At 41.7% G+C, this 23,427-nt stretch overlaps 1 protein-coding gene across 4 annotated transcripts in view; it reads left to right on the forward strand.

Moving 5' to 3' along the window:
- The window catches only part of brinp1 (bone morphogenetic protein/retinoic acid inducible neural-specific 1), a 347,418-nt gene extending 327,972 nt beyond the window's left edge, over positions 1–19,446 (forward strand). For all 4 annotated transcript variants that reach the window (XM_041192927.1, XM_041192928.1, XM_041192929.1 and 1 more), the window contains 3 exons: positions 1,316–1,552; positions 4,670–4,892; positions 14,154–19,446. In XM_041192927.1, coding sequence (XP_041048861.1) covers positions 1,316–1,552; positions 4,670–4,892; positions 14,154–15,294 — 1,601 coding nt within the window. In that variant the 3' untranslated portion in view covers positions 15,295–19,446. The remainder of the gene's footprint in view (positions 1–1,315; positions 1,553–4,669; positions 4,893–14,153) is intronic.
- The last annotated feature ends 3,981 nt before the right edge of the window (positions 19,447–23,427 follow it).

The following is a 23,427-nucleotide window of genomic DNA, read 5'->3' on the forward strand; positions in this document are numbered from 1 at the left end:
GGAGTCGGATTGCGGGGCATTTGATTACTCAGGGATACTCAGACCTCATGGGATCCAATCATTAGCTGGGAAGAGGTACATTTGTGGCATTGTGGGAAGCACTCCCATTCCCCTTCACCTACAAGCAGTGCTGAAAATGCACTTATCTCATGGATCCAGTCCTTCCTGCCTCTTTTTACCTGCAGGATATTTGCAGACGAAGAAACCCAGCCAATATGTGTCAGCTGTGGCTCAGATAGTAGCACTTGTCCTCTGGGCAGAATGTCACAGGTGTCCAGAGAAGTCTCCAGTAAGTGGCTAAGGGCGAGGCTTCTGGGCTCATCTAGGGAAAAGCGCCACCTTTGAAAACTGCCATGTATGATCTCCATCTTCCCTGCTATTCACTCACCAGCTGCTTTTGTGTCTGCGAGGCATATTAGTTAACGGTGGCCGGGAAACCTTTTCAAAAATGTTAAGACAGTTTCGACCATTAAATTTGACAGGACTTGCAGATAACCCATACTTCTGGAATCTCTGACTGCCCCCATAACCCTTGACTCCCTTGTCTGTCAAAAATATGTCTAACACTGCCTTGAATAAGTTCCATGACTTGGCCCCCACTGCTTTCTGGGTGGTAAGAATCAAAGGAACACAGGAGTAAATAGTCAAAGATGCATATATCTCGCAATCAGCAGAGCCTGTTCCTTTTCATGCCTCACTGGAGATTGTTGAGCATTGTTTAAGCTTCTAGGAGCAGTGAGCAGTGGGAGTTGACTGCCATTCCCATCCGCCCTAACATAGCAAATTCTTGCTGCGGACCTTTCCTCAGCTATTGAGCCAATTGGCCATTCACTCCAATACCTGCACCATTTTGGTCTTGGTGCAACGTGCATGTTGTTTGAACAATCTTCGAGTGGTAGAGAGGTTAATGCAATGTATCAAAATTGCCAGCCTATTAGTTCTTCCAATAATAGCACACTAACAGGAGCAAGCCTATTACACTGCATGAACTCAAACTGTAATAGTGTTCCAGTCAGGAACCAAGTTCTTATAAATAAGCGCCCCCTTACCAAGCAGCATCTCGCAGCAAGCTCAAATTAATCTTTTGCAGATTTAATTTCCCTGTCCTGTAGCTATTTGTTTCTTGAAATATTCAGACCTATTGTGGAACTTAATTGCTCTGAAGAGTCGTGCTGTTAAAGGAGATGAGGTATTGTTTTGAGTGCTGCACTGGGTAGGCCTGCATCGCTAAGCTGAGCGCTGGTTTTGTATTCTGGTGACAGGAACTGAATTAAATAAAATCAATAATACTTTCCCGTTCCTTCTGTTCCTGTAGGTCTCCAGGTTGTTCTTCCTGATTACCTGAGGGAGAAGTTTGTGCAGTCAGCCCTGAGCTACATCATGTGCAATGGAGAGGGTGAATACATCTGTAGGAACAGTCAGTGTGCTTGTCAATGTGCAATGGAATTTCCGCAATGCAACTGTCCTACCACTGACATCCAGCTTATGGAAAATACACTGGCAGGACTTTCTGAGGCCTGGAACACGGCTTATAAAGATTTTGAAACATCAGGTAAATCAAATAAATATTGAGAGTTATCTAGGGATAAAAATGCACATTTTGTAAAATTACATGTGACAAGGGGCAAGAGCTGCTCGAATAAAGACTCTCCAGATTCTCACATTGACAACTCTTTCTGCATTTACTTCAGAAGTTTGCTTTCTCATCTCACATACTTGAATCTCACAGTAATCTCACTAATGTCACAGTAGCCAGCAGGCAGAATGGTGCAGAAACTGTGATATTTCTGGAATTGTTCCAAGAAATAAGCCTTTGCAAAAAAAAAATCCCTGAGCAAGTGACAGAGCCTTTAATTTAATGACGGCTGTGATTGATTTTTGTCTTTTCGTTTCATTTCAAATGATGTATTGACTTCAAAGTGCGGTTCACAAATCGAGCAAACCCTGGCATTCCCTTGTGACTTGGTAGTAAATGCATCAAGTTCGATCCTTTGTCTATCCTGATCTGACTTGGGGCAGCAATTAAAATCCTGGAGTTGACCATGACACTCCATTCAGAAAGGGGAACAATCAGCCATGATTCCTGTCCCTGAACATCATCCAGTGATCCCTATTAGAAAGGGTGTGTTAAATGGACCCCAGGCCAGATGGTGAAGTATGAAGCTAGACTCAATTCCTTTCCTTGGTGGTTTGTTTATTTACAGAATGCAGCATTCCGTTTGTCTGCCTCCTGCCCACTAACCTAGTGTCCCAGCAGTCTCTCTTTATAGGTGCTCTAAGTACTTAATTAAACAATGTGCATCTTAACAATATAATTAGCATACCATTAACAGGATGCACATGTGGATATCAGGGTTGGACAGGATGGTGCTTGAATTTAATGTCCTCTCTCTCCGTTTGAGCAATTTACCAACACTCATGGACACTTAAGGTGGGGAACCTACAGGTTTATAACTCCACCATCTGAAGGAGAGCGAGATGAGAAAATAAGATAGGAGTCTCATTTTATTTCCATCATGGCTAACATTGGCATCAGTCACCTGTGTTATCAGTGCTGATAATTTATTGGCCTTTCACATGCGTGAAACAACACCATTAAGTCACTGTATCAAAATACTTTGTTCTTTATTGTACCAAGGTGTGGTATCTCATCAGATAATTAAGACCTTTGTGTTTACTTGACTGGAACCATTGAGATGTGAGGAGATTGTCTGATGCTGCAGGTCACTTGATCTGAGCCCTTTTTCTTTCAACTATGAATTCAGAAATTGTGAGCAGATAAATCCAAATATTTGATACGCTGCTTTGTGCCACCATGGTGGGGCAGTAACTCCTGCTCATGGTTAGTTCCCCATCTGAGCCTGGCCGCTGACATGCGTGTTTTCTTTCAGCCATCTTGTCCACTTTTCAGCACATTCTCCCTAAAAGCTTCATCATGCCTCCTCAAAGTCTGCTTCTTTACACATGTTTGTGATCACTTCCACAAGCTACCCTGCTGCTGCTCAAAGTCCATTTTCATCCTTGAGATTATTAATATAAAAAGAAACACAATGTAAATATAAGAAATAAGGAATTTACAAATTAAATGTAGCCTTCCACAATCTTAGGATATTTCAATGCTCCTTACGTCAATTAAGTACCTTTGATGTGTCATTACTGTTGTGATGCAATGTACATGCAGCAAGCTCCCAAAAAAAACAGATATAATGATTAGAAAATTTGACTTTTTTAGTGAGTGTTGATTGAGGGATAAATACTGGTCAGGACATTGAGCAGATTTACCCTGCTGTTCTTTAAAACAGTATCATGGGGTGTTTTACATCTACATGAGAAGGCAGACATTGGCATGGTTTAGAGTATCACCCAAAATATGACACTTCAGACAGTCTAGCACTCCCTCAGTACTGCACTGGAGTGTCAGCCTGGATTGTGTACTCACGTCTCTGGAGTGGATCTTGACTCACAACCCAGTTGACACCAATACAAGTTATTGTTGAGGTGTTGAGCAGAAACTGGATGGCAAGGGAATTGTCTCGTCATGAATGCTCCCATGCTTTCCAGTTGCAGACAGAGGATGATCGAAATCTAGAAGTACAGTACAGTGTATCTGCCTGAAAATGGACATTTTTAGAACATGTCATGCATCAATTTTAATTGAGTAAATTTAATTTAAAAAAACTTATCTGGACAATTCTGCTGGGCACTGCATTGGCACGGTGTGGCATCAGACTAGTTATCCCCTTCACCGCTTGCATGCTAGTCTATTCCCGTGTTCTGCGATCCTTGACCCGCCCAAACTGACTTGACCTGAATCTCCCATGGCCCGAACCGCCCAATCCAAAACCTGGCAAGATCTGAAATCTAGCACAGCTTCAGTCTCAAGGTTAACAGTTTTGAGACACTATCTGTAGGCTGTGTTCCCAAATGCCCAGTAGTGGCTTGTGTCAGGCAAACTTTGGAGAGAAACAAGATAACTGATATCTGAAAAGTATTGGTTTTGTATCAATGCATGCAGAATTTGGGTCATAAGTCTGAACGAGGTGTCCCTGAAATGGTGAGCATACATCATTTCAAATTGGAAGGTAACTGCCCAAACTAGTGAAGATGACTTATGCCAGGGTTAATAGCTATTATGCTTATAGCTCAAGTGCATCATCAGTGATGTCAGATAATGTAACTGGAACCTGAGGGAAGAAGGTTCTAATGGAGTCCTGCTAAAGTCCGCCTCCGTAAATAGTCAATAAATATTCACTAGTTTGCAACAGTATGGTTTCCAGCTCTATTCTATCGAAGGCACCCGGAGCCCGGTTGTGATAAGAATAAACCTGGCACAGTATTGAGGTTGCACTCAACATTTGCTGTTGCAATGGCGTGGTGCTAAAATTTTAAAATGTGCCTAGAATGTGAGTGGCACTTTGGCATCATGTTAACATGCTGTTACAAATTCCAGAAAATGACTGCCCTTACGACGTAATCTTGATTTGCTTCCCAGGCACCATAACATTGCATTAAAATTCACAGCATGAAAATACCAGATCTTGAATAATGCACCATTCTCAGCACTGAGTTTAAAATGTGGACTAACTCATTTCAGAATCCAAAATATAGGATAGAAATTCTCATTGAAGAACTTCCCACTTAACGTCCAACCTGTCCCCATTTCTTCTAGATGAGTTCAAGTCCTTCTTGAAGCGTTTGCCCACCACACATTTCCTGACAGTGGGGAGTGTCCACCAGCTCTGGGGCAATGACTGGGATCTTCAGGCACGGTTCAAAATGCTCCAGAGCTCTGTGGAGACACTGAAGCTTAAAATCCAGCGCACAGCCCGCAAGCTCTTCAGCCTCAGTATCCGCTGCCGTCACAACCCCAACCACCAGATGCCTCGAGAAAGGTAAGAGAAATGTGAAATTAAGGTAGAGTTGTCAGGGGCTGCGACATTTTCAGTCAATGGTGAGACACTGGCTACAATGGTGCTACAATACCCAGAGTTTGCCACAATAACCCACAGCCCTTGAAAAGCTCATCAGCAAACAGATAGGTGAGGTTGTATCTCTTGATTTCCTCAGAACTTCTCCTACTCTGACAAGAATGTTCTTACCTTCAGCAGAAATTCAGAATAAAGTAGTCCAGCTGGGCAACTAAACAGAATTTTTACTGAGCTACCATTGCAGTTACCACAGTGTAGCGCATAAGAAACTCTGAGGAAGCGTACCTCCTTTGTGTACTCGTAACAAAGATGGCTCATTCTACTCCTTTTGAGGTACAATAATCTGTGAGTTTTATAACCCAGGCAGAATATTAACAAAACGAGTGGGGGATTTTGAAGAAACCATCGGAAATTAAGATTTCATTTATTTTCATTTTTTTAAGCCAATAAACAACAACAACTATTACATTTATACAGTGCATTTAACGTAATAAAACATCCCAAGGTGCTTCACCAAGGCATTAAAACCATAATATGATATGAGCCACATAAGGAGATATTATACCAGATGACCAAAATCTTGCTCGAAAAGGTAGGTTTTAAGGAGTGTCTTAAAGGAGGAAAGAGACTGAGAGATGCAGAGAGATGTAGGGAGGGAATGCTAGATTTTGGGGCCTAGCCCTCTAAAGGCTCAGCTACCAGTGTGGAGCAATTAAAATTAGGATGCTCAAGATGCCAGAATTAGAGAAGTGCAGAAATCTCCAAGGGTTATAGGACTGGAGGAGATTACTGTGATGGGAGAGCCAAGGCCGTGGATAGATTTGAAAACAAGGATGAGAATTTTATAATCAAGGTGCTTAAACAGGAGCCCTTGCAGAGCACAGAGGTGATAAGGGAATGGGACTTGGTGCACAGGCAGCAGAGTTTCAGATTATATGAAATTTAGGGAGGGCTGAATGTGGGAGGCCAGCCAGAGGTCCATAAGTCCATAAGTGAATGTAACAAAAACATGGATGAGGGTTCCAGCTTCAGAATAGCTGAGGCTCTCATTCGCCTGGCACGCCATGGAAATGGTGTGTTTCTTGTGAATGCATAATTAATGCGGCAGGTTTGGGACAAGACGGCGTGAAAAACCGTCATTGCAACCTACTACACTTAGTGCAAATCTAGGACAATTCCATCCAGAGAATATGAAGTGTTTGTTTTTTCAGGGTGGTAGAATGCAGTCCGCAAGGATCAGCGCTTGGGTCTCAGTGATCTACAATAACATGCATCGGGGGATCCTGTTTAATATATTCAAGTTTACTGGGACAGTAAGGAAGATGCAAAGATACTGCAAAATCAGGATAAGTGATTGGACAATAAGGTGGCCATTGGTATATAATGTGGGGTGATGTGAAATTATCCACATTGGTAAGAAGAATGGAAAGCAGAATTTTTTCTTTTAAATAGTGAAAGGCTAGTAAATGTTGGTATTCAGTGGGATTTGGGGGCCCTTGTGCACGAACCACAGAAAGTTAACATGCAGGTACAGCAAGCAATTAGAAGGCAATTGGTATGTTAGCCTTTACTGCATAAGCAGTTGCATTAGAAGAACAGGGAAGTCCTACTGTAATTGGACAACACTTTGGTCAGACCAGACCAGGGCCAGGATTTTAGGATGGCAGGCCTTCCCTTCCTGCCAGCCAAGGAGTTGGCGACAAACGCATCACTGCCAATAGTGGCTGTCCTGCAGCCAGTTAACATTCCAATGAGCGTTAATTGAATGGAAAAGGGACTTCTGCCCCTCACTTGGGAGGAGGCCCTCTCCCAAAGAGCTGCCGGCCAATCTGATTGGCTAGCAGCTCTCTAGTCCCAGCAGCACCAAAAGCTGCAGTGAACAGGACTGGGTCTACAAGCAGTCACCAGGGTCTAAGCCCTGGGAGCCCAGAACCAGGTAAGTGTGGGGCATCAGGGCTGGAAGAGGGAGGTGAGGCCCAGGTGGGAAGGTGGCGGGGGGAGGTGTGGAGGAAGCACCTGCAGGGTTTCGGATGTTGAAAGGAGGCTGTCGATGGAGGCGACATCCACTGCTGCCCCACCCATCTCCCCCTCCCAGAGTTCAGAACAAGGTCACTTTTTCAGCTTCCACCCTGCCCTGAATTCCTCCCACCACCGTGAAAATTGAGGTTGGGAAGGAAATGGCCTTTAAGTGGTCATTAATTGGCTATTTAAGGGCCTCAAATGGGGCAAGGGGTTGGAGGCCAGCCTGTTTCACTGTAAAATTGCAGAGAGGTCAGAGCAGGCAGGAGCTCAGTGGAAGGCCATATGAGGAATTATATGCCCCCCCGCCCCCTGCCCCGAAGCCCTGCATACAAACCCCTCGACAGGGTAACATAAAACTCTGCCTCTGGAGCACTATGTACAATTTTGGTTTCTTTGTTTAAGAAAGGATATTCTTAGAGGAAATGCAATAAGGATGAACTGATTTAATTCCTGGGATGAAAGAGCTATCCCCTGAGGAGCAACTGAGTAGAATAGACCTCTATTCCACGGAGTCTAGAAGAATCAGAGGTGATCTCATTAAAACATATTCTCAGAGGTTTTAACAGAGTACATGATGAGAGAACATTTTCCCTGTCTGCAAAGTCTACAACTAAGGGCCATGGCATCAGGAAAAGAAGTTTAGGATGAGATGAGTAGAAATTTATCAATTTGGAGAATTGTACTTCTCTGCTACAGATAACAATGGAATGCTCAGTCAAAGATTATACTCAGTACTGAGATAATTAATTTTTTGGATAGTAAGGGAATCAACGCATATGAGGATAAGGTGGAAAAGTGAAATAGAAGTTCGACTATGATCTGATTGAATATTGAAGCAGGCTTGATGGGCTGCATGGTCTACTGCTGCTGATATTTGTTATGTTCTTAAGCACTGTTTATAGCATATATTTGTGATGCTCTGTATCCTTTAGTTAGGAACATAGGAAATAGGAGCAGAAGTAGGCCATTTGGCCTCTTGACACTAATCTGCCATTCAACTAGATCATGGCTGATCTTCTACCTCAACCCTATATCCCTTGATATATTTAATATCTGGAAACCTATTCGTTTCTCTCTTGAATATACGCAATGACTGAGCCTCCACAGCCCTCTGGGGTAGAGAATTCCAAAGACTCGTCACTCTCTGAGTTAAGAAATTCCTCTTCATCTCAGTCCTAAAGAGTCTACCTCTTATTCTGAGACTGTGTCCCCTGCTTCTAGATCTCCCACCCAGGGGAAAAATCCTTTCACATTCTATCTACCCCGTTGAACCCTTTAAGAATTTTGTATGCTTCAGTGAGATTACCTCTCATTCTTCTAACCTCTAGAGAATACAGGCCAAGTTTCCTCCATCCCTCCTCATAGGATAATCCCGCCATCCCAGGGATCAGTCTAGCAAACCTTCATTGCATTCCCTCTATGACAAGTATATCCTTTCTTAGGTAAGAAGACCAAAGCTTTACACAGTACTCCAGGTGCAGTCTCAGCAAAGCTCCATACAATTGCAGCAATAAAGTCCATCATACCATTTGCCTTCCGAATTGCTTGTTGCGCCTGCATGTCAGTTTTCAATGACTTATAAATAAGGACACCCAGGTACCTTTGGACATTAATACTTCCCAATCCCTCACCATTTAAAAAATACTTTGCATTTCTGTTTTTCCTACCAAAGTGGATAATTTCATACTTTTTCACATTTTATGTTCCATCTCCCATACTCTTGCCCACTCACTTAGCTCTCTATAATGCCCTTGAAGCCTCTTTGTTACCTCCTCACAACTCACATTCCTACCTAGTTTTGCGTTATCAGCAAACTTGTAAATATTACGTTTGGTCCCCACATCCAAATCATTGATATAGATTGCAAATAGCTGGGGCCCAAACACTGATTCTTGCGGCACCACACTAGTCACAGCCTGCCAATCTGAAAATGACCCATTTATTCCCGCTCTCTATTTTCTGTCCATTACCCAATTCTCGATCCATGCCAGTATATGTTACCCCCAATCTCATGTGCTTTAATTTTGCTTACTAACCTCCTGTGTGGGATTTTACTGAAAGCCTTCTGGAAATCCAAATACACCACATCTACTGGTTCCCCTTTACCTATTCTGCTAGTTACATCCTCAAAAAGCTCCAACAGTTTTGTCAAACATGATTTTCCTTTCATAAATCCATGCTGACTCTGCTCAATTCTACCATTATTTTCCAAGTGTCCAGTTATCGCATCCTTCATAATAGATTCTAACATTTTTCCAACTACTCATGTCAAGCTAACACGTCTTGTCGTTCCCCATTTTCTCTCTCTCACTACTTTCTTGTTCCAATCTGTAGGAACCATTCCAGAATTTATAGAACTTTGGAAGATGACCACCAAAGCATTCATTATCTCTACAGCTACTTCTTTCAGCACTCTCGGGTGCAGACCATCAGGCTTAGGGGATTTACCAACTTTCAGTCCCATTAATTTCTCTAGTACTACCTTTTCACTAATACTAGTTTCTTTCAGTTCTTCATTCTCCCTAGTCCTTTGGTTTGCAAGTGTTCCTGGGAGATTTTATGTATCTTCCTCCATGAAGGCAGGCACTAAGTATTTGTTTAGTTTCTCTGCCATTTCCTTATTCCCCTTTATAAATTATCCTGCCTCTGCCTGTAGGGGCCCACATCTGTCTTTGCTAATCTTTTCCTTTTTATATACCTATAAAAGCTTTTGCAGTCTATTTTTTATGTTTCTCAACAGTTTACCTCCATATTCCATTTTCTCTTTCTTTATCAGTTTCTGGTCCTCGTTTGCTGAATTCTAAAATGTTCCCAATCCTCAGGCTTACTACGCTTTTTGGCAACTTTATAGGCATCTTCCTTTGATCCAATACAATCTTTAACTTTTCGTTAGCCACTGTTGGATTATTTTTCCTGCAGGGTCTTTGTGCCTCAAAGGCAGGTAAATTTGTTGTAAACTATGCATTGATTCATTAAATGCTAGCCATTGCCTGTCTACCATCATACTTTTTAATGTAGTTTCCCAATTTACCACAGCCAATTTGCCCCTCATACTTTGTAGTTTCCTTTGTTTAGATTTAAGACCCTAGTTTAGGATTGAAATACATCACTTGCAAATTTGATATAAAATTCCATTATATTATGGTCACTCTTCCTTTACAACAAGATTATTAATTAGCCCTTTCTCATTGCATGGCATCAAATATAATATAGCCTGTTCTTTAGTTGGTTCCTCCACATACTTTTCCAGAAAACCAGCTCAAATATGCCAGGAATTTGATCTCCACAGTGTTATTGATAATTAAGCATACCAAGTGTGTATGTATATTAGAGTTCCCCATGATTACTGTATTAACCTTGTTACATGCACCTCTTATTTCCTAATTTATATCATGCCCGATATCGCCATACTAAATCACCGCTACTGTTTGGTGATCTATAAACAACTCCTACAAATGTTTGTTGCCACTTACTCAAACTAATTCTACATTTTGTCTTCTGACCTAAGATCCTCTGTCACGAATGTTCACAGGAAGATATGAAATATCTTGCATAATGCTAATGATATGATAGACTTCAGCATATTTGCATGATTGTGCTTTGCCTGCCGCAGGACTAGATTCCCTTCCCCGGTTTCACCTTGAGCATTGCCATGGAACATCTAATAGTCCATCTTCAGCAGCATGGGGCAGGGAAAAATACTTGTATTGTGACATGACTTATATACGAACGTGAACATACTAATTAAGAGCAGGAGTAGGCCACACTTACCAACTAAATGTGCTACACTTTTGCTCAGTCTTACTGGGAGAATTTTCAGAATGTGGCAATTTCATAAATCTAGCCTGGCTTGAATGCAACAAATCTGGACTTCAAAACTTGTTACTAGCTACTTCAATAACTAGCTACTACCTATAGGAGGGATGTGAACACATTAGAAAGAGTGCAGAAGAAGTTTACAAGAATGAGAAGGGATGAGAAACTTCAGCTATGAGGATTGATTGGAGAGGTTGGGACTGTTCTTCTTGGAGGAAAGGAGGCTAAGAGGAGATTTGGCAGAGATATTCAAAATCATGAGGGGCTGGACAGATTATATAGGGAGAAGCTGTACCCGTTCATAAAAGCATCAAGAATGAGAGGGCACAGATTTAAAGTGATTTGCAAAAGAAGCAAATGTGACGTTAAAAAAAAAAATTTTCACACTATGAGTGGCTCTGGTCTGGAATGCACTGCCTGAAAGTGTGGCAGAGGCAAGTTCAGTCGAGGCATTCAAGAGGGCATTGGATGATTATTTGAATAGAAACAACATGCAAAGGCACGGGTAAAAGGCAGGGCAGTGGCACTAGGCCATAGTGCTCATTTGGAGAGCTGGTGCAGACATGGTGGACTGAATGGCCTCCTTCTGTGCCGTTCAGATTCTGTGATCCAATAACTAGCTACTAGCTACTTCAATGTCTAGCTATTATTTTGTTAAGCAGCCTATTCCAGAGCAGAAAGATTTGAACCGAACAGCAGTGAGATATAATTTGTAGCATGAAATTATATCACACAATGCAATTTACCTATATCAACAGTGTTCTTTTGAGTCAGCACTCCCACCTATGCCCGAATATCAATGAAGCAATAGTGAAGAAAATGTCTGGGTTTGTCACAGGATTAAGTGAACAACAGTAATTGGAGACGTCAAAAACATAATGGACTGTAAGGGATTCTGTCTCGTTAAATTACGCCTTTTGTCAGTTGTGAATTCAAGGACCAGGAGTAAGTCATTCAGACACTTGCGCCAGCTCCACCGTTCAGTTGGATCATGCACCATCTGTACCTCAACTCCGTTAACTTACCCTCTCTCCATATCCCCTGATATTCTGACCTAATAACAGTCTGTTAGGCTTAATCTTGAAAATGTTCAATTGGCACAGAATTCATAATCTTTGTTTTGGCGAATTAATTCCAGATTTCTACTTTTTGTGTGAAAAAATGTTTACTAATTTCACTCCTAAATGATTTAGCTCTAATTTGAAGATTACATGCCCCTGTTCTGCATTCCCCCACCAGAGGAAATAGTTTCCCTATTGAATCCTTTCATCATTTTATATGCTTCAATTAAACCGCCCTCAATCTTCCAAACTCCAGAGTCTCCTATCTCAATCAGTACTCAGCACCCGCTCCTGAAAGTATTGGTGTGTATGAACATCGGGAAAGTACACAATCACACTTGGCTACGAAAGCCCATAAGCTCAAATAAACTGCTATACTCACTTGATGAGTTGCACACAAGGCAATGGCCATTTTGGAAAGACACTGGAGGCTCACTGGTAATTATGAAGCCTCTGAAACTCCAGTCTGGAGTCAGGAGGGAGGGAAGAAAATTGGTTATGGATAAGGGAAGAAACAAAAAGAGAATGACTGAAGGGAAATAATTTAAATAAGACAACTTTATCAAAAAAGCAAGACTGTGTAATCAAAATCACATTAGTAGGTTTACTGCAGTTACATGACCGATTGATCCTGTTAAAACACAAGTAGGATTGGTGGAGGGAATTGCTCACAGTTCTTCTGCTAATATTTTAACTGCTATTAGCATGATCTCAGCCCACTGAAGAGGAAAAAGCGGTTCAATAATTCAGAAGCTTTGGTTTAATTCATAATTCACAATACAAACATATGTAAGACTATAAGAAATTAATGTGGAAATAGGCCATTCGGCTTTTTGAACCTGCTTTGCCATTCAGTATGATCATGACTGACCTTCTATCTGAGCTCCATAGCAGAATATAATAATATGATTGCCTTTCCCCACTCTGAAGGGCTGAGATTGGCCAGAATTGGCTAGCATTTTGAAGGTAGGTAAGTCAAACCGTGACATCCATCACCAGATTAATAATTTGGATATAAAACAGATTGTAGTTTTATGTCATTTACTTGCTATAAGAACATTGGAACAGGAATAGGCCATTCAGCTCCTTGAGCCTGTTCCATTATTTAATTATATGATGGCTGATCTGTATCTTAGCTCCATCTACCCACTTTGATTCAATGCCCCTGAATGCCTTTAACAAATAAAAATCCATCAATCACAGTTTTAAAATGCTCAATTCACCCATTACCCTTTGAATGAAGAAGCCCTTTCTAACATAAACCTCCTTAACAGCCCATTTCTACTTTCTTCTGGACTCCCCTATCAGAGGAAATATGAAATCCTCAATCATCTTTACAGCTCATATACCTTAAACCTTTATACTTAAGGGAATAGTGAATGCAACCTTTTTGCATAACTTAACCCTTGTAGCTGTAGTATCATTCTTATGAATCTGCACCTCCCCCTCTCCAAGGGCAAATATATCTTTTCTGAGATGTTGTGCCCAGAGCTGAATATGGTACTCCCAATGTGGTCTATTCTAGTTTTATACAACTCTAGCATAACTTACATTTGTTTGTACACCAGCACACTTGAAATGATGGCTATGTGAGGGAAAAATCCTGTCCTATTGAATAAGATTGCATTGAGTAAAGTAAATGGTGTATTATCTCCAGACTGTGATTCGTGGAGCGGTTAGAATTACTTATGGTATGCATTAATCAATTAGTTTAATCCATGCTGTGTACTGTAGTAGTTGCTTTGCTTCAGGCACTGGAAGTTTGTCTTTCCATATGCTTGTCCAGTATGTACATACCAACAATTCCAACTCAGAAAATAGTGGAAAGGAGCAGCTCAAACAGGAAAAGGCAAAAAGTCAATGATTCAGGTGGAGACTCTTAGAGGTTTACCCCTGAATTGTGGCTCTTCACTGTCTCGTCCTGGGGTTCCTGCTTTGTAAGTACTCTGAATTTTCTTTGTTTAGGTTTACAATATTTCTAGTTCTTTTTTTAAATGTCATCATTGTCCCATGTAAATTGTTGCCCATCCCTAGTTTCGCTCGAAAGGTTTTGGTGGACCTTCTTCCTGACTGGCTGCAAGTCCTTGTAGTGAAGGTGCTTCCAGATGACAGGGAATTCCAGGATTTTGTAATAACGGGAAGAATGGAGATATATACCAAGCCAGGACAGTATGTTCTTTGGAAGTGATGGCATTCCTACAATATTGTTGCCCATTATCTTCTCATTAATAAAGGGTTTTAAAGTTGACAGGTGCTGTTGCCTTCCATTTCCTTTCAGTGGAGCTCAATTGACCTTGATTAATGTGCCTGTTTGCTTTGTTTGCAGGTCAGTCCATCAGTGGCTGAACCGAGTACAGTCTTTCCTGTACTGCAGTGAAAACGGTTACTGGGGCACCTTCCTTGAGAGCCAGAAGAGCTGCGTGTGCCATACAGTGGCCAACGTGTGCCAGCGGACCATCCCCTGCAACATCGGCAGCAACAGCAGCTGCGCCATGTGCAGCCTGGCCAACATCTCCCTGTGCGGCTCTTGCAACCGAGGCTTCAAGCTGTACCGAGGCCGTTGCGAGCCTCAGAATGTGGACTCAGAGCGCAGCGAGCAGTTTGTCAGCTTTGAGACGGAGTTGGACTTTCACGACCTGGAGCTGAATTACCTCCTGGCAAAAAAGGACTCCCGGTTGTCCATCCAGACCATGTTCATCAGCAACGAGATCCGCCTGGACACCTTTTTTGACCCTCGATGGCGGAAGCGGATGTCGCTGACCCTCAAAAGCAACAAGAACCGCGTGGATTTTATCCACATGGTGGTGGGCCTCTCCATGAAAATCTGTCAGATGAGAAACAGCAGCCTGGACCCGGTATTTTTTGTTTACATTAACCCCTTCAGCGGCAGCCATTCAGAGGGCTGGAATACGCCAATCGGCGAACATGGTTACCCCACCTGGGAGAAAACGAGACTGCACGATTCACCCTGTTACAACTGGACCTTGCTGCTGGGCAACAGGTGGAAGACAGTCTTCGAGACTGTGCACGTCTACCTGCGCAGCCGGGCCAAGCTGCCAGCTTCCCTGCGCAACGAGACGGCCCAGGGCCCCGTGGACCTCTCAGACCCCAACAAGCGGCAGATCTACATCAAGATCTCGGACGTGCAAGTGTATGGCTACAGCCTGCGCTTCAACACCGACCTGCTGCGCAGCGCAGTCCAACAGGTCAACCAGTCGTACGCGCAGGGGACGCAATTCCATTCCTCATCTTCAGTCATGCTGCTGCTCCTGGACATCCGGGAGCGCATCAACCGGCTGGCCCCTCCAGTGGCTGCGGGTAAGGCGCCTCTGGACCTCTTCTCCTGTATGCTCAAGCATCGCCTGAAGCTCAACAGCAGCGAGGTCATGCGTGTCAACCATGCCCTGGACATGTACAACTCGGAGATTCTAAAACAGGCGGATCTGCTGACAACGAAACTTTGTTGACACTTTCCCATGGGATTTGTAAGATGTACAGTTGCAAAAAACAAAACAAACACACACACACACACACACACACACACACACACACACACACACATATCACGGTGTGATTTCTTGACGAAGCACGAGGAATCCACGGGGACTCACCAAATCAATTTGTCCAAGCATGTTTCTTATCTCTTCAGACATGGGCACCTTTTTTGTTCCCATTTTAAGCAAGGGGAGGCCTTTGAGGACCTGTAAAGCGGTCAGGAGTACTCGTTGTGAACTACTGCCATTCCAATATATTGTTGACATTCTTATGATTTCACAGGTGCACATGCTAGCTGGTACCTAGCGTGAATTTGTACAGAAAATTTAACAGAAAAATAAGTTCCACTGGGGCAAATAAGGCATTTTAAAAACAAAATTAAGGAAAATGTTAAGTATGAGCACACGTGGAGCTAAACGTGGGGAACATAGGAGCTTTTTGAGATGGGGGGTGTGGGCAAAATTAGGAGCTATTTCATTGAGTCAATTGACCATGTTCAGCAGCACAGTAGGTCCTTTATAGCAACAACTGGACCCAGGAAGTACTACAACATAGCACCAAATATTTGTTGCACCAATTTCGCTCCATGTAGTTGAACAACTGCCCCGTTAAGGGGCTGTTCACGAGCATCTAATTAATTAAACACCTGCAACAAATTCAGAATTAAAGGGACCCAGTGGGTTTTTCACACTGATGGATACTAAATATTGCAGCCAAAAAACAATGCAGCGAATATTGCCCTTTCCATCAGGCATTTAGATCAGCAGTCAAAATATGCCTCCAACGGTATTGACTCAGCATTGGTTAATGATCAAACAGTCAGCACTTCAGCAAAAACCTAATTGGAAAAGCTCAAGAGGGGCCACAGGTCACCTGGTAAATTGAGAAATAAAGATTCATAAGTTGACAGTGTTTACCCCTCACTGTTTGATTAATGATTTACAGATGTTTAAGGGCTGTCCACTGACTTAATAATTCAACATGAGCATCGTTCTCTTCATCATCAGTACAAAATGCTTGGAGGGAGCTGGTAGTATTTTACTTAGTCTCAATAATAAAGAGAAAAAGCTGAAAATGCAAACTGGACCAGGCAGCTTTTAAAAAAGGAAAAGACTGGCCAGTTTTTGTGTGGGAGATACTTCCTTCATGGGAGACTCAATTTTACTCTGTCAGATGCTGACTAACCTGTGCATTTCCACCATTTCTTTTTTTTACACTTCAGATTTCCAGTATCGATTTTCTTTTTGTTCAATTATTTTATCTCTAACTTTTTTTTACTTTTGAAAGCCTCCTCTCCCTGCGGGGCATCTTATTTTTGGTTGCAGACTGCTTGACTTCTGTCGGTGCAGTTCGATAGTGGGAGTTCTGGGCTTGCATGTAGTTTTTTTCTTCCCTTTGGGGTATCTCCTTGGCTCTGGAGCCTTGAGAACAATGAACTTTGTCACTTGTGTGAATGTCGGATTCTAGTATCCAGGCAGTTTGGGCTGGGAAAAATGAATGGTCCAAGTGAAGCAGCTGATCAGTTTCCTCACACACCACCTCCCCTCTCAGCCCTAAAGATGAACTGTGAAAATGTGATACAGTTAACACCAAATGCATTGTGAAATTGTAATTGAAAGGAATTAGACTTGAGGTGTTCCTATTATTCTAGGGCCTGATATGCAACGGATAATAATCCCATATTTTATCCTTTTGTATCCATGGGCTTTACAGTGGAAAAATAGCTAATCATAATTCATGAAGTACAGCGTTATTCCTGTCCTCAACTTTGTTTCTGTGCATTGGTCATCCTCCCTTGTTGTCGGGAGTCTTACTCATCTTAAAAACTGAGTAGCCAGCAGTTGTGCCTCACATACTCTGGTTCCTACTCCCATTTCAATTTTTATTATTAGCTGTCACTTGTGTTCATAATTCTACCAATCCTTTAAACCTATTTAATGAAAAAGCTTCTTTTGTGAAGATTATTGTTGTGAATGATTTATTTATCATGTTCTTTAAGAAATATAAGAAAGTAAAAGCTGAACAATTGCTTATGTTATACAAGTTCCGATTATTTTCAGCAAATAGCATCTTTAATATTGGTTTCAGTGTTTCCCCACCTTTGCACAATACTGCTAGAGTTTCTCCAACAAAGTCTGGTTTTCTCAGAATTAAAAGTGACACTCTCCCTGCCAAGTTCAAGCATTGATTGGGGTATTATCATTCACGCCTGCACCCTGTGCGTTTGGAAAGTGGGAATGGTTGCCATTCCCAATCACCATACATTGGTGGAAATGCACAATGTTTGTGAGGTCAGGAAAAGCGTCGCTGTGGATACTTTGTTTTCTTTCCCTGACCTCCAACCCCTGCCCCAGGATGGGAAGCCCTGTCCTTCATGACATTTGGATGAGCTATTGGAGAGGTGGCTGTGGAATTCTGTTCCCCTCCCCCCACCCTGCAACCAGCTCCCCTGCAATGAGACTCAGTGCCTTTGGTAATGTAAATAATGTTTATCACCGTTTTCCTATTTCCCATTCAATTTTAGGATCACCTGGTTTAGGTTGCATATTGGCTTGTCATTCTGGCATATGCTTTCTCAGTATTAGTGGCGTTGGCAGGTGATGAGAAACAAGTGAATCAACTGACATAAACGCAGCAATTATGAATATTATGAATCTGGTGTTTTGTCTATCATTGTGAGGATATCATTTAACCAGGCCCTTTGATCTGGTCTACGTGGAACAATGTACTTTATCACTTTACACCAGAGATAAGATGGAAGAAGCAGAAATATAAGATTCAGAAGAGGTTTCATTCTCTATTTTGTCTGAATGAATACACCATTCTCATTCATCCAAACATTTATAGGGTGCACTAAGGGGATTATTTCATCAGGAGCACTGTTGACCTTCACATTCTGAATCTTGAAAAGCATCCAGAGCCTGTGTCTGTTCTGTGGGGCTTCAAGGAATGATTCATGGAGTCAAAGTGGTGAGAAACCTGTTTCAAAGTTGATCATCTTCTCCTAGGTATCCTGAGTAGGCTTTGTAAATATAGGACTTGCTCAACAAGCTTGCTCATTTTCTGAGAGATGCTAAGTATAACATCAACAACATGGTAGTCAACTTGGGAAGTGCAGATCCTCTCCTTAGCATCTAGTTGTAGTGTTTATCCCTCTACCTTCTTGAAGTTTCCATATCCAATACACAGTGATTAAACACCCATTATGTGCTCTCAATTTTGTGTTCTTTAATTTCAATTTTATTATATTCCACCTATTCTGACCAACAATGGATGTTGGCACAGGTTGATTTAAATATGCCCTTCAGTGATCGCATCAGTGTAGCCTTTTCAGGAGAACCAACACAGTTTGATAACGATAAGGTACAATTTTGAACCAAATGTACATATGGACAATGATCGCTTGATAGTACAGAACTTAAATTTTTCTGAAAAGATAGACATGTTGCAAAAGCTTTGCATCTTGTACTCATCAGGACAAACACAAAAATGCCAAATTTCATTTGATCACAATAATTTATACTGCAGGAAAAAAGTGTGCTGATTGGTTGGTAAGCCAACTCTGAATGGCTGAAGGGCTGCCCTGAAGAAAGCAACAGGGAACTTGCGTCTTTTTTGAATTACCTGGTAGCTTGGGGAGCCTTGTGTTCTCCATGGCAACACCTCAGTCATTCAGGGTCAACTTGCCAAACCAATCAGCACCCTTTTCTCTTGTAGCATATATTGTTGTGATCATTTGAAATTTAGCATTCATGCATTTGCCCTGATGAATGCAATATTTCTCTCTTTTCAGCAATCTATGGAAGATACTGTAAAGAAAGTTCAAATTTTGAATCTTTTAAAGTCCCCCTTTCAGAGCCTGCCTGTCTTTGCTTTGTCAGACTGATTGTTTGCATTGTTGAATATTCTCAATCAACAACCCCATAAATTAATAAGTACCAGCAGCTGTGGCTGAAAGCTGAGAATAAAACCTGGGGGAGAATTTTCTCCCCATTGGGTGGGCCGGTCGGGAGCAGGCATGGGTGGGTGCAGAGCCAATTGCTGCCCTCGATCGGCAGTGAACCGCCATTTTGTGTGGGCGGGCCAAATAAGGCCCGTCCAGTGTGACACAAGCTCAGTAGTGCTCAGTGCTACCTGTATGGGCGGGGGGAGGATGTGCGCGAAAGAATGCAGAAATTTCCCTGAGGCACAGAGTTGCCTCAGGAAGATTAAGATCAAAATGAAACATTGAAAAAAAGAAAATTATTCAGACATGTCCCCTCATGTGACAGTGTCACATGAGCTGGGTCAAGTTTATGAATTTTCATGAAAATTTTTATTTAATTAATGAAACCTTCATGAAACCTCATCCTGCCCGTGGATGAGGTTTTCTGAAAAATGTGAAGGCCGCCTGGGCTCTTCGCCTGTCCGCCAACCTTAAGGTTGGACGGGCAGCCCTGTCCAATTGGTTAAGTAGATTATTAATGGCCTTAACAAGCCTTTGACAGTTTGGCATGCACACAGCCGACTCCGGTGCGCACCCACCGAACAAAAGATCAAAATGACGTGCAGTGACATTGGGACGCATGCCCGTTGGGCCTGCCCCTGGGATTTGAAGCACTAATAAATAAAAAATATGTTGTGATACCCTTTCCATTTTAAACTGCTAAAAAGGAATGGTTAAACAGTGGCAACTTGCAAAGCAATTGCTGGCGAGAAAGTTGGTATCCAATGTTATTTTTAGTTAACAATTTCTCAGTTGTTTTCATCCCCATTTTATATACAGGGTTGTCAGTGTATTTGCCTGTGTTCTAAATTCCCTCTGTTGTGCAGATTTGAGGACTTGGGTAGCACAATAACACCTGAAGGTGTGAGAATACTTCTGTAGCCCCATATATTTAAGTGTCCTACTTTCAACTACAGACATTCCCCACTGTTGAGTCAACTTGGCAGCCAATTATGTTTGTCCAATAGCAGCATTTTATCTCCCAGTCTAAGGCAGCACTATTGTGCAAAGTGGCGACATGTGTGTTTGGAGGCACTGCTGTCACCTCACTTGTATTGCAGCAATGTACTTGAAGGGTGGTGGTGCTGTTGTAAAATAAATGGGGTGTCAGTTTGCCATACTAAGTGATAGAACTTGGCTGCCTAGGTGTTTAAACCAAGGAGGGAAATCTTAAGTTCTACTGACACGGTGACTAATGAGGAGAGCCTGGCATTGATTCAGTACTTGAGCAATATTCTCGAGTGCTTAGTTATCCAATGAAATGTCTATTTGTTTCATAAGCAGAGTTGTCTTGTCCTCTACCACTTCACTTCTTTGATCTGTTCTCAAATTCATTTAAAAGATAACAAAAGAGTTGCACATTGCCAACCTGATATTTGATTTTCTTCTTCAAGCCAATGTTTTCATGCTGTTCTCTTTTGTGCGTGGCTTAAAAAACTTTGCCAACCTACAGACAGTGACTTCTTTAGATGAAGAGTCATATTGGACTCAATTTGTTTACACTATTTTCCTCTCCACAGATGATGCCAGACCTGCTGAGTACTTTTTTAAAATACTTTAGAATAGTCACACCAATTTGGGTACAACTTCTTTAATGACAGCACCATACAGCTGTGGCTCAGTTGGTAGCGTGCTTGCCTGTATGTCATAAGGTTGTAGGTTCAAGTCTGACTCCTGATACTTAAATACAAAATCTAAACTAACACTGCAGTACTGAGGGAGAGTTGCACTATTGGGTTTATTTCCTTTTTATTATTCATTCATGGGATGTGAGCATCGCTGGCAAGGCCAGCATTTATTGTCCATCCCTAATTGCCCTTGAGAAATTTTTACAGATGAGATTTTAAACCAAGGTCCTGTCTGCCTTCTCAGGCGGACTTAAAGATCTTGAGGCACGATTTAGAAGAAGAGTGAAGTTACTTTCGTTGTTCTGGCCAATATTAATCCTTCAAGCGAGTTAACTAAAAAAAAAATAGTCATTGTCATATTGTTGTTTATGAGAGCTTATTATGTGCAAATTGATTGCCATAGTTCCCACATTACATCAGCAATTATCTTCGAAAATAATTCACTGGCTATAAAGCTTTGGGATGTCATGAGGTCATGAAAAATGCTATATAAATGCAAGTCTTGTTTTGCTGTAATTGAAAGTATTTCACAGAAGCCAATTTATGCTGGTGGAAAGGTTCGACCTGATTTTAGTGAAGATAAGGCACATATTTTGCTACAGCAAAATTATTTTTCAGTCGATAATAATTCACGTCCAGGCACTCACTTTCAGTTATATTAAAAGCAGGCATTGTCCTTGTTAAATTATTGATGGCATGTCCCCTTCTATTATGCATGTGAGCAATTGAGCACTCCACTGGAAGCTAATTATCACTTAAAAATCATATGTAGTAAAATGAGTAACTAAATATCAATTAATCACTGCGTTTTTAAAATGGTGCACATTCTTTTTAAAAAAAACTGCTGATTGACAAGATTTGAAACTGCCAATCTGCAAGAAAAAATTAAACGAGTGTCAAGGGAAATTTTTTAATTTTATGCACAGTCCAAGCTGAGAAGTTGGGGGATACTGAGAGGATTTTCATTTTCAAAGATTAATTTAAAGAGAAGCATTAAAGGGGTCATCTAATTCAAAGCAGGATAGAGAGAAGTACGTATCTCTTGTTCAGTTCTGATATTTTGGTGTCACCTCAAGCGGAACATCACTGACAACCTGAAGTGATTGCTGTTTTTTCCAAGGTCACCCCATTTATATGGTGCGGGCAATTTGAATACCAGAATCGCAAATGAACACCTATCCCTGGAGAAGTGACAGCCCATTGCCTCTGGATGCTTAAATGCTGCAATGCTGCCTCCTTTATATCACCGCTTTGCATCTAAAGGCATATGATCTGACTTCTATATAACAGCCATTAACATCTGAATATGTTTTTTTTCCAGTTCTGCTTGTAGAACACTAATTGGAATGATTCAAACGTGAAGTTCTGAAAAGGGTAGACATCAATTTAGGAGGCAACTGCACATTCAAGGGCCTTAGAAAGGAAAGGGAGTTTTCAGATGAGGCAGTAGTTTGCAAAGATGGCGGTGTCAAGAGTTGTTTAATTGAAGAGAGAACTCCCTAGTCCACCCCCAACAATCTTGAGATAATTTAAATTCTGCTGCCTGCGTTCTAACTCACATCAAGTTTCACTCAGCTGCATTCCCGTACTTGCTGACCTACATTGACACCCAGTTAGGCCACGCCTCAATTTTCAAATCCTTTTTACTCATCTCCAAATCCCTGGATGACCACGCTTCTCTCCCTATCTCTGAAATCTCCTCTGGCCTTACGGGCACCCACCCTCAAGATTTCTTCACTGCACCAATTCTAGCCTCTTCAGCATTCCCAATATTAATCGTTCTGTCATTGGTCACTCTGCCTTCAGCTGCAAAGGCTCAAGGTTCTGGAACCCCTTCTCTAAATCTCTCTGCTTCTTTACCTCCCTTTCCTCCATTACAATGCTCCTTATAGTCTACCTCTTTGACCAAGCTTTTGGTTATCTGGCTTAATATCTCCTTATGTTGCTCAGTATCAATTTTTTTGTTTGATAATGCTTGTCAGGTGTTTTGCAATGTTTCATTACATTAAATGTGCTGTATAAACCTGATTGGATATAATGTCTGAACTTTACCCTGTATTGGACCAGCATTCCATTGTAAATGAATTAATAATATTTCAGATTAAATAAAGCCATTATTAGGACTTAAAAAATAATAATTACAAGTTGTTGTTGTAGTCTCCTCTACAATGGCTGCCTAGAGTCAGGCTGGGAGTGGACAGTTTGTCCAGAACATTGTTTTGTTGGCTCACAGACATCAACATTCATAACATAGTTATATGGAAAGTGCAGTTGGCTGCACTCTGTAGATGTTTGATATGTCCACACAAAATATCTCCTGCCAATGATTCATCTGACCATTGTTCTTAAAGGGAAACAGTACAGCCCAAGTCCACTGAGAGACACTAGTGTTCAGATTTCTCATTTCATATCAATGAGAATAACATGACAATTCTAGTAGATAAAAACAAAAAAACTGCGGATGCTGGAAATCCAAAGCAAAAACAGAATTA

Source organism: Carcharodon carcharias, chromosome 8 (genome assembly GCF_017639515.1).
Source record: "Carcharodon carcharias isolate sCarCar2 chromosome 8, sCarCar2.pri, whole genome shotgun sequence".
NCBI lineage: Eukaryota > Metazoa > Chordata > Chondrichthyes > Lamniformes > Lamnidae > Carcharodon > Carcharodon carcharias.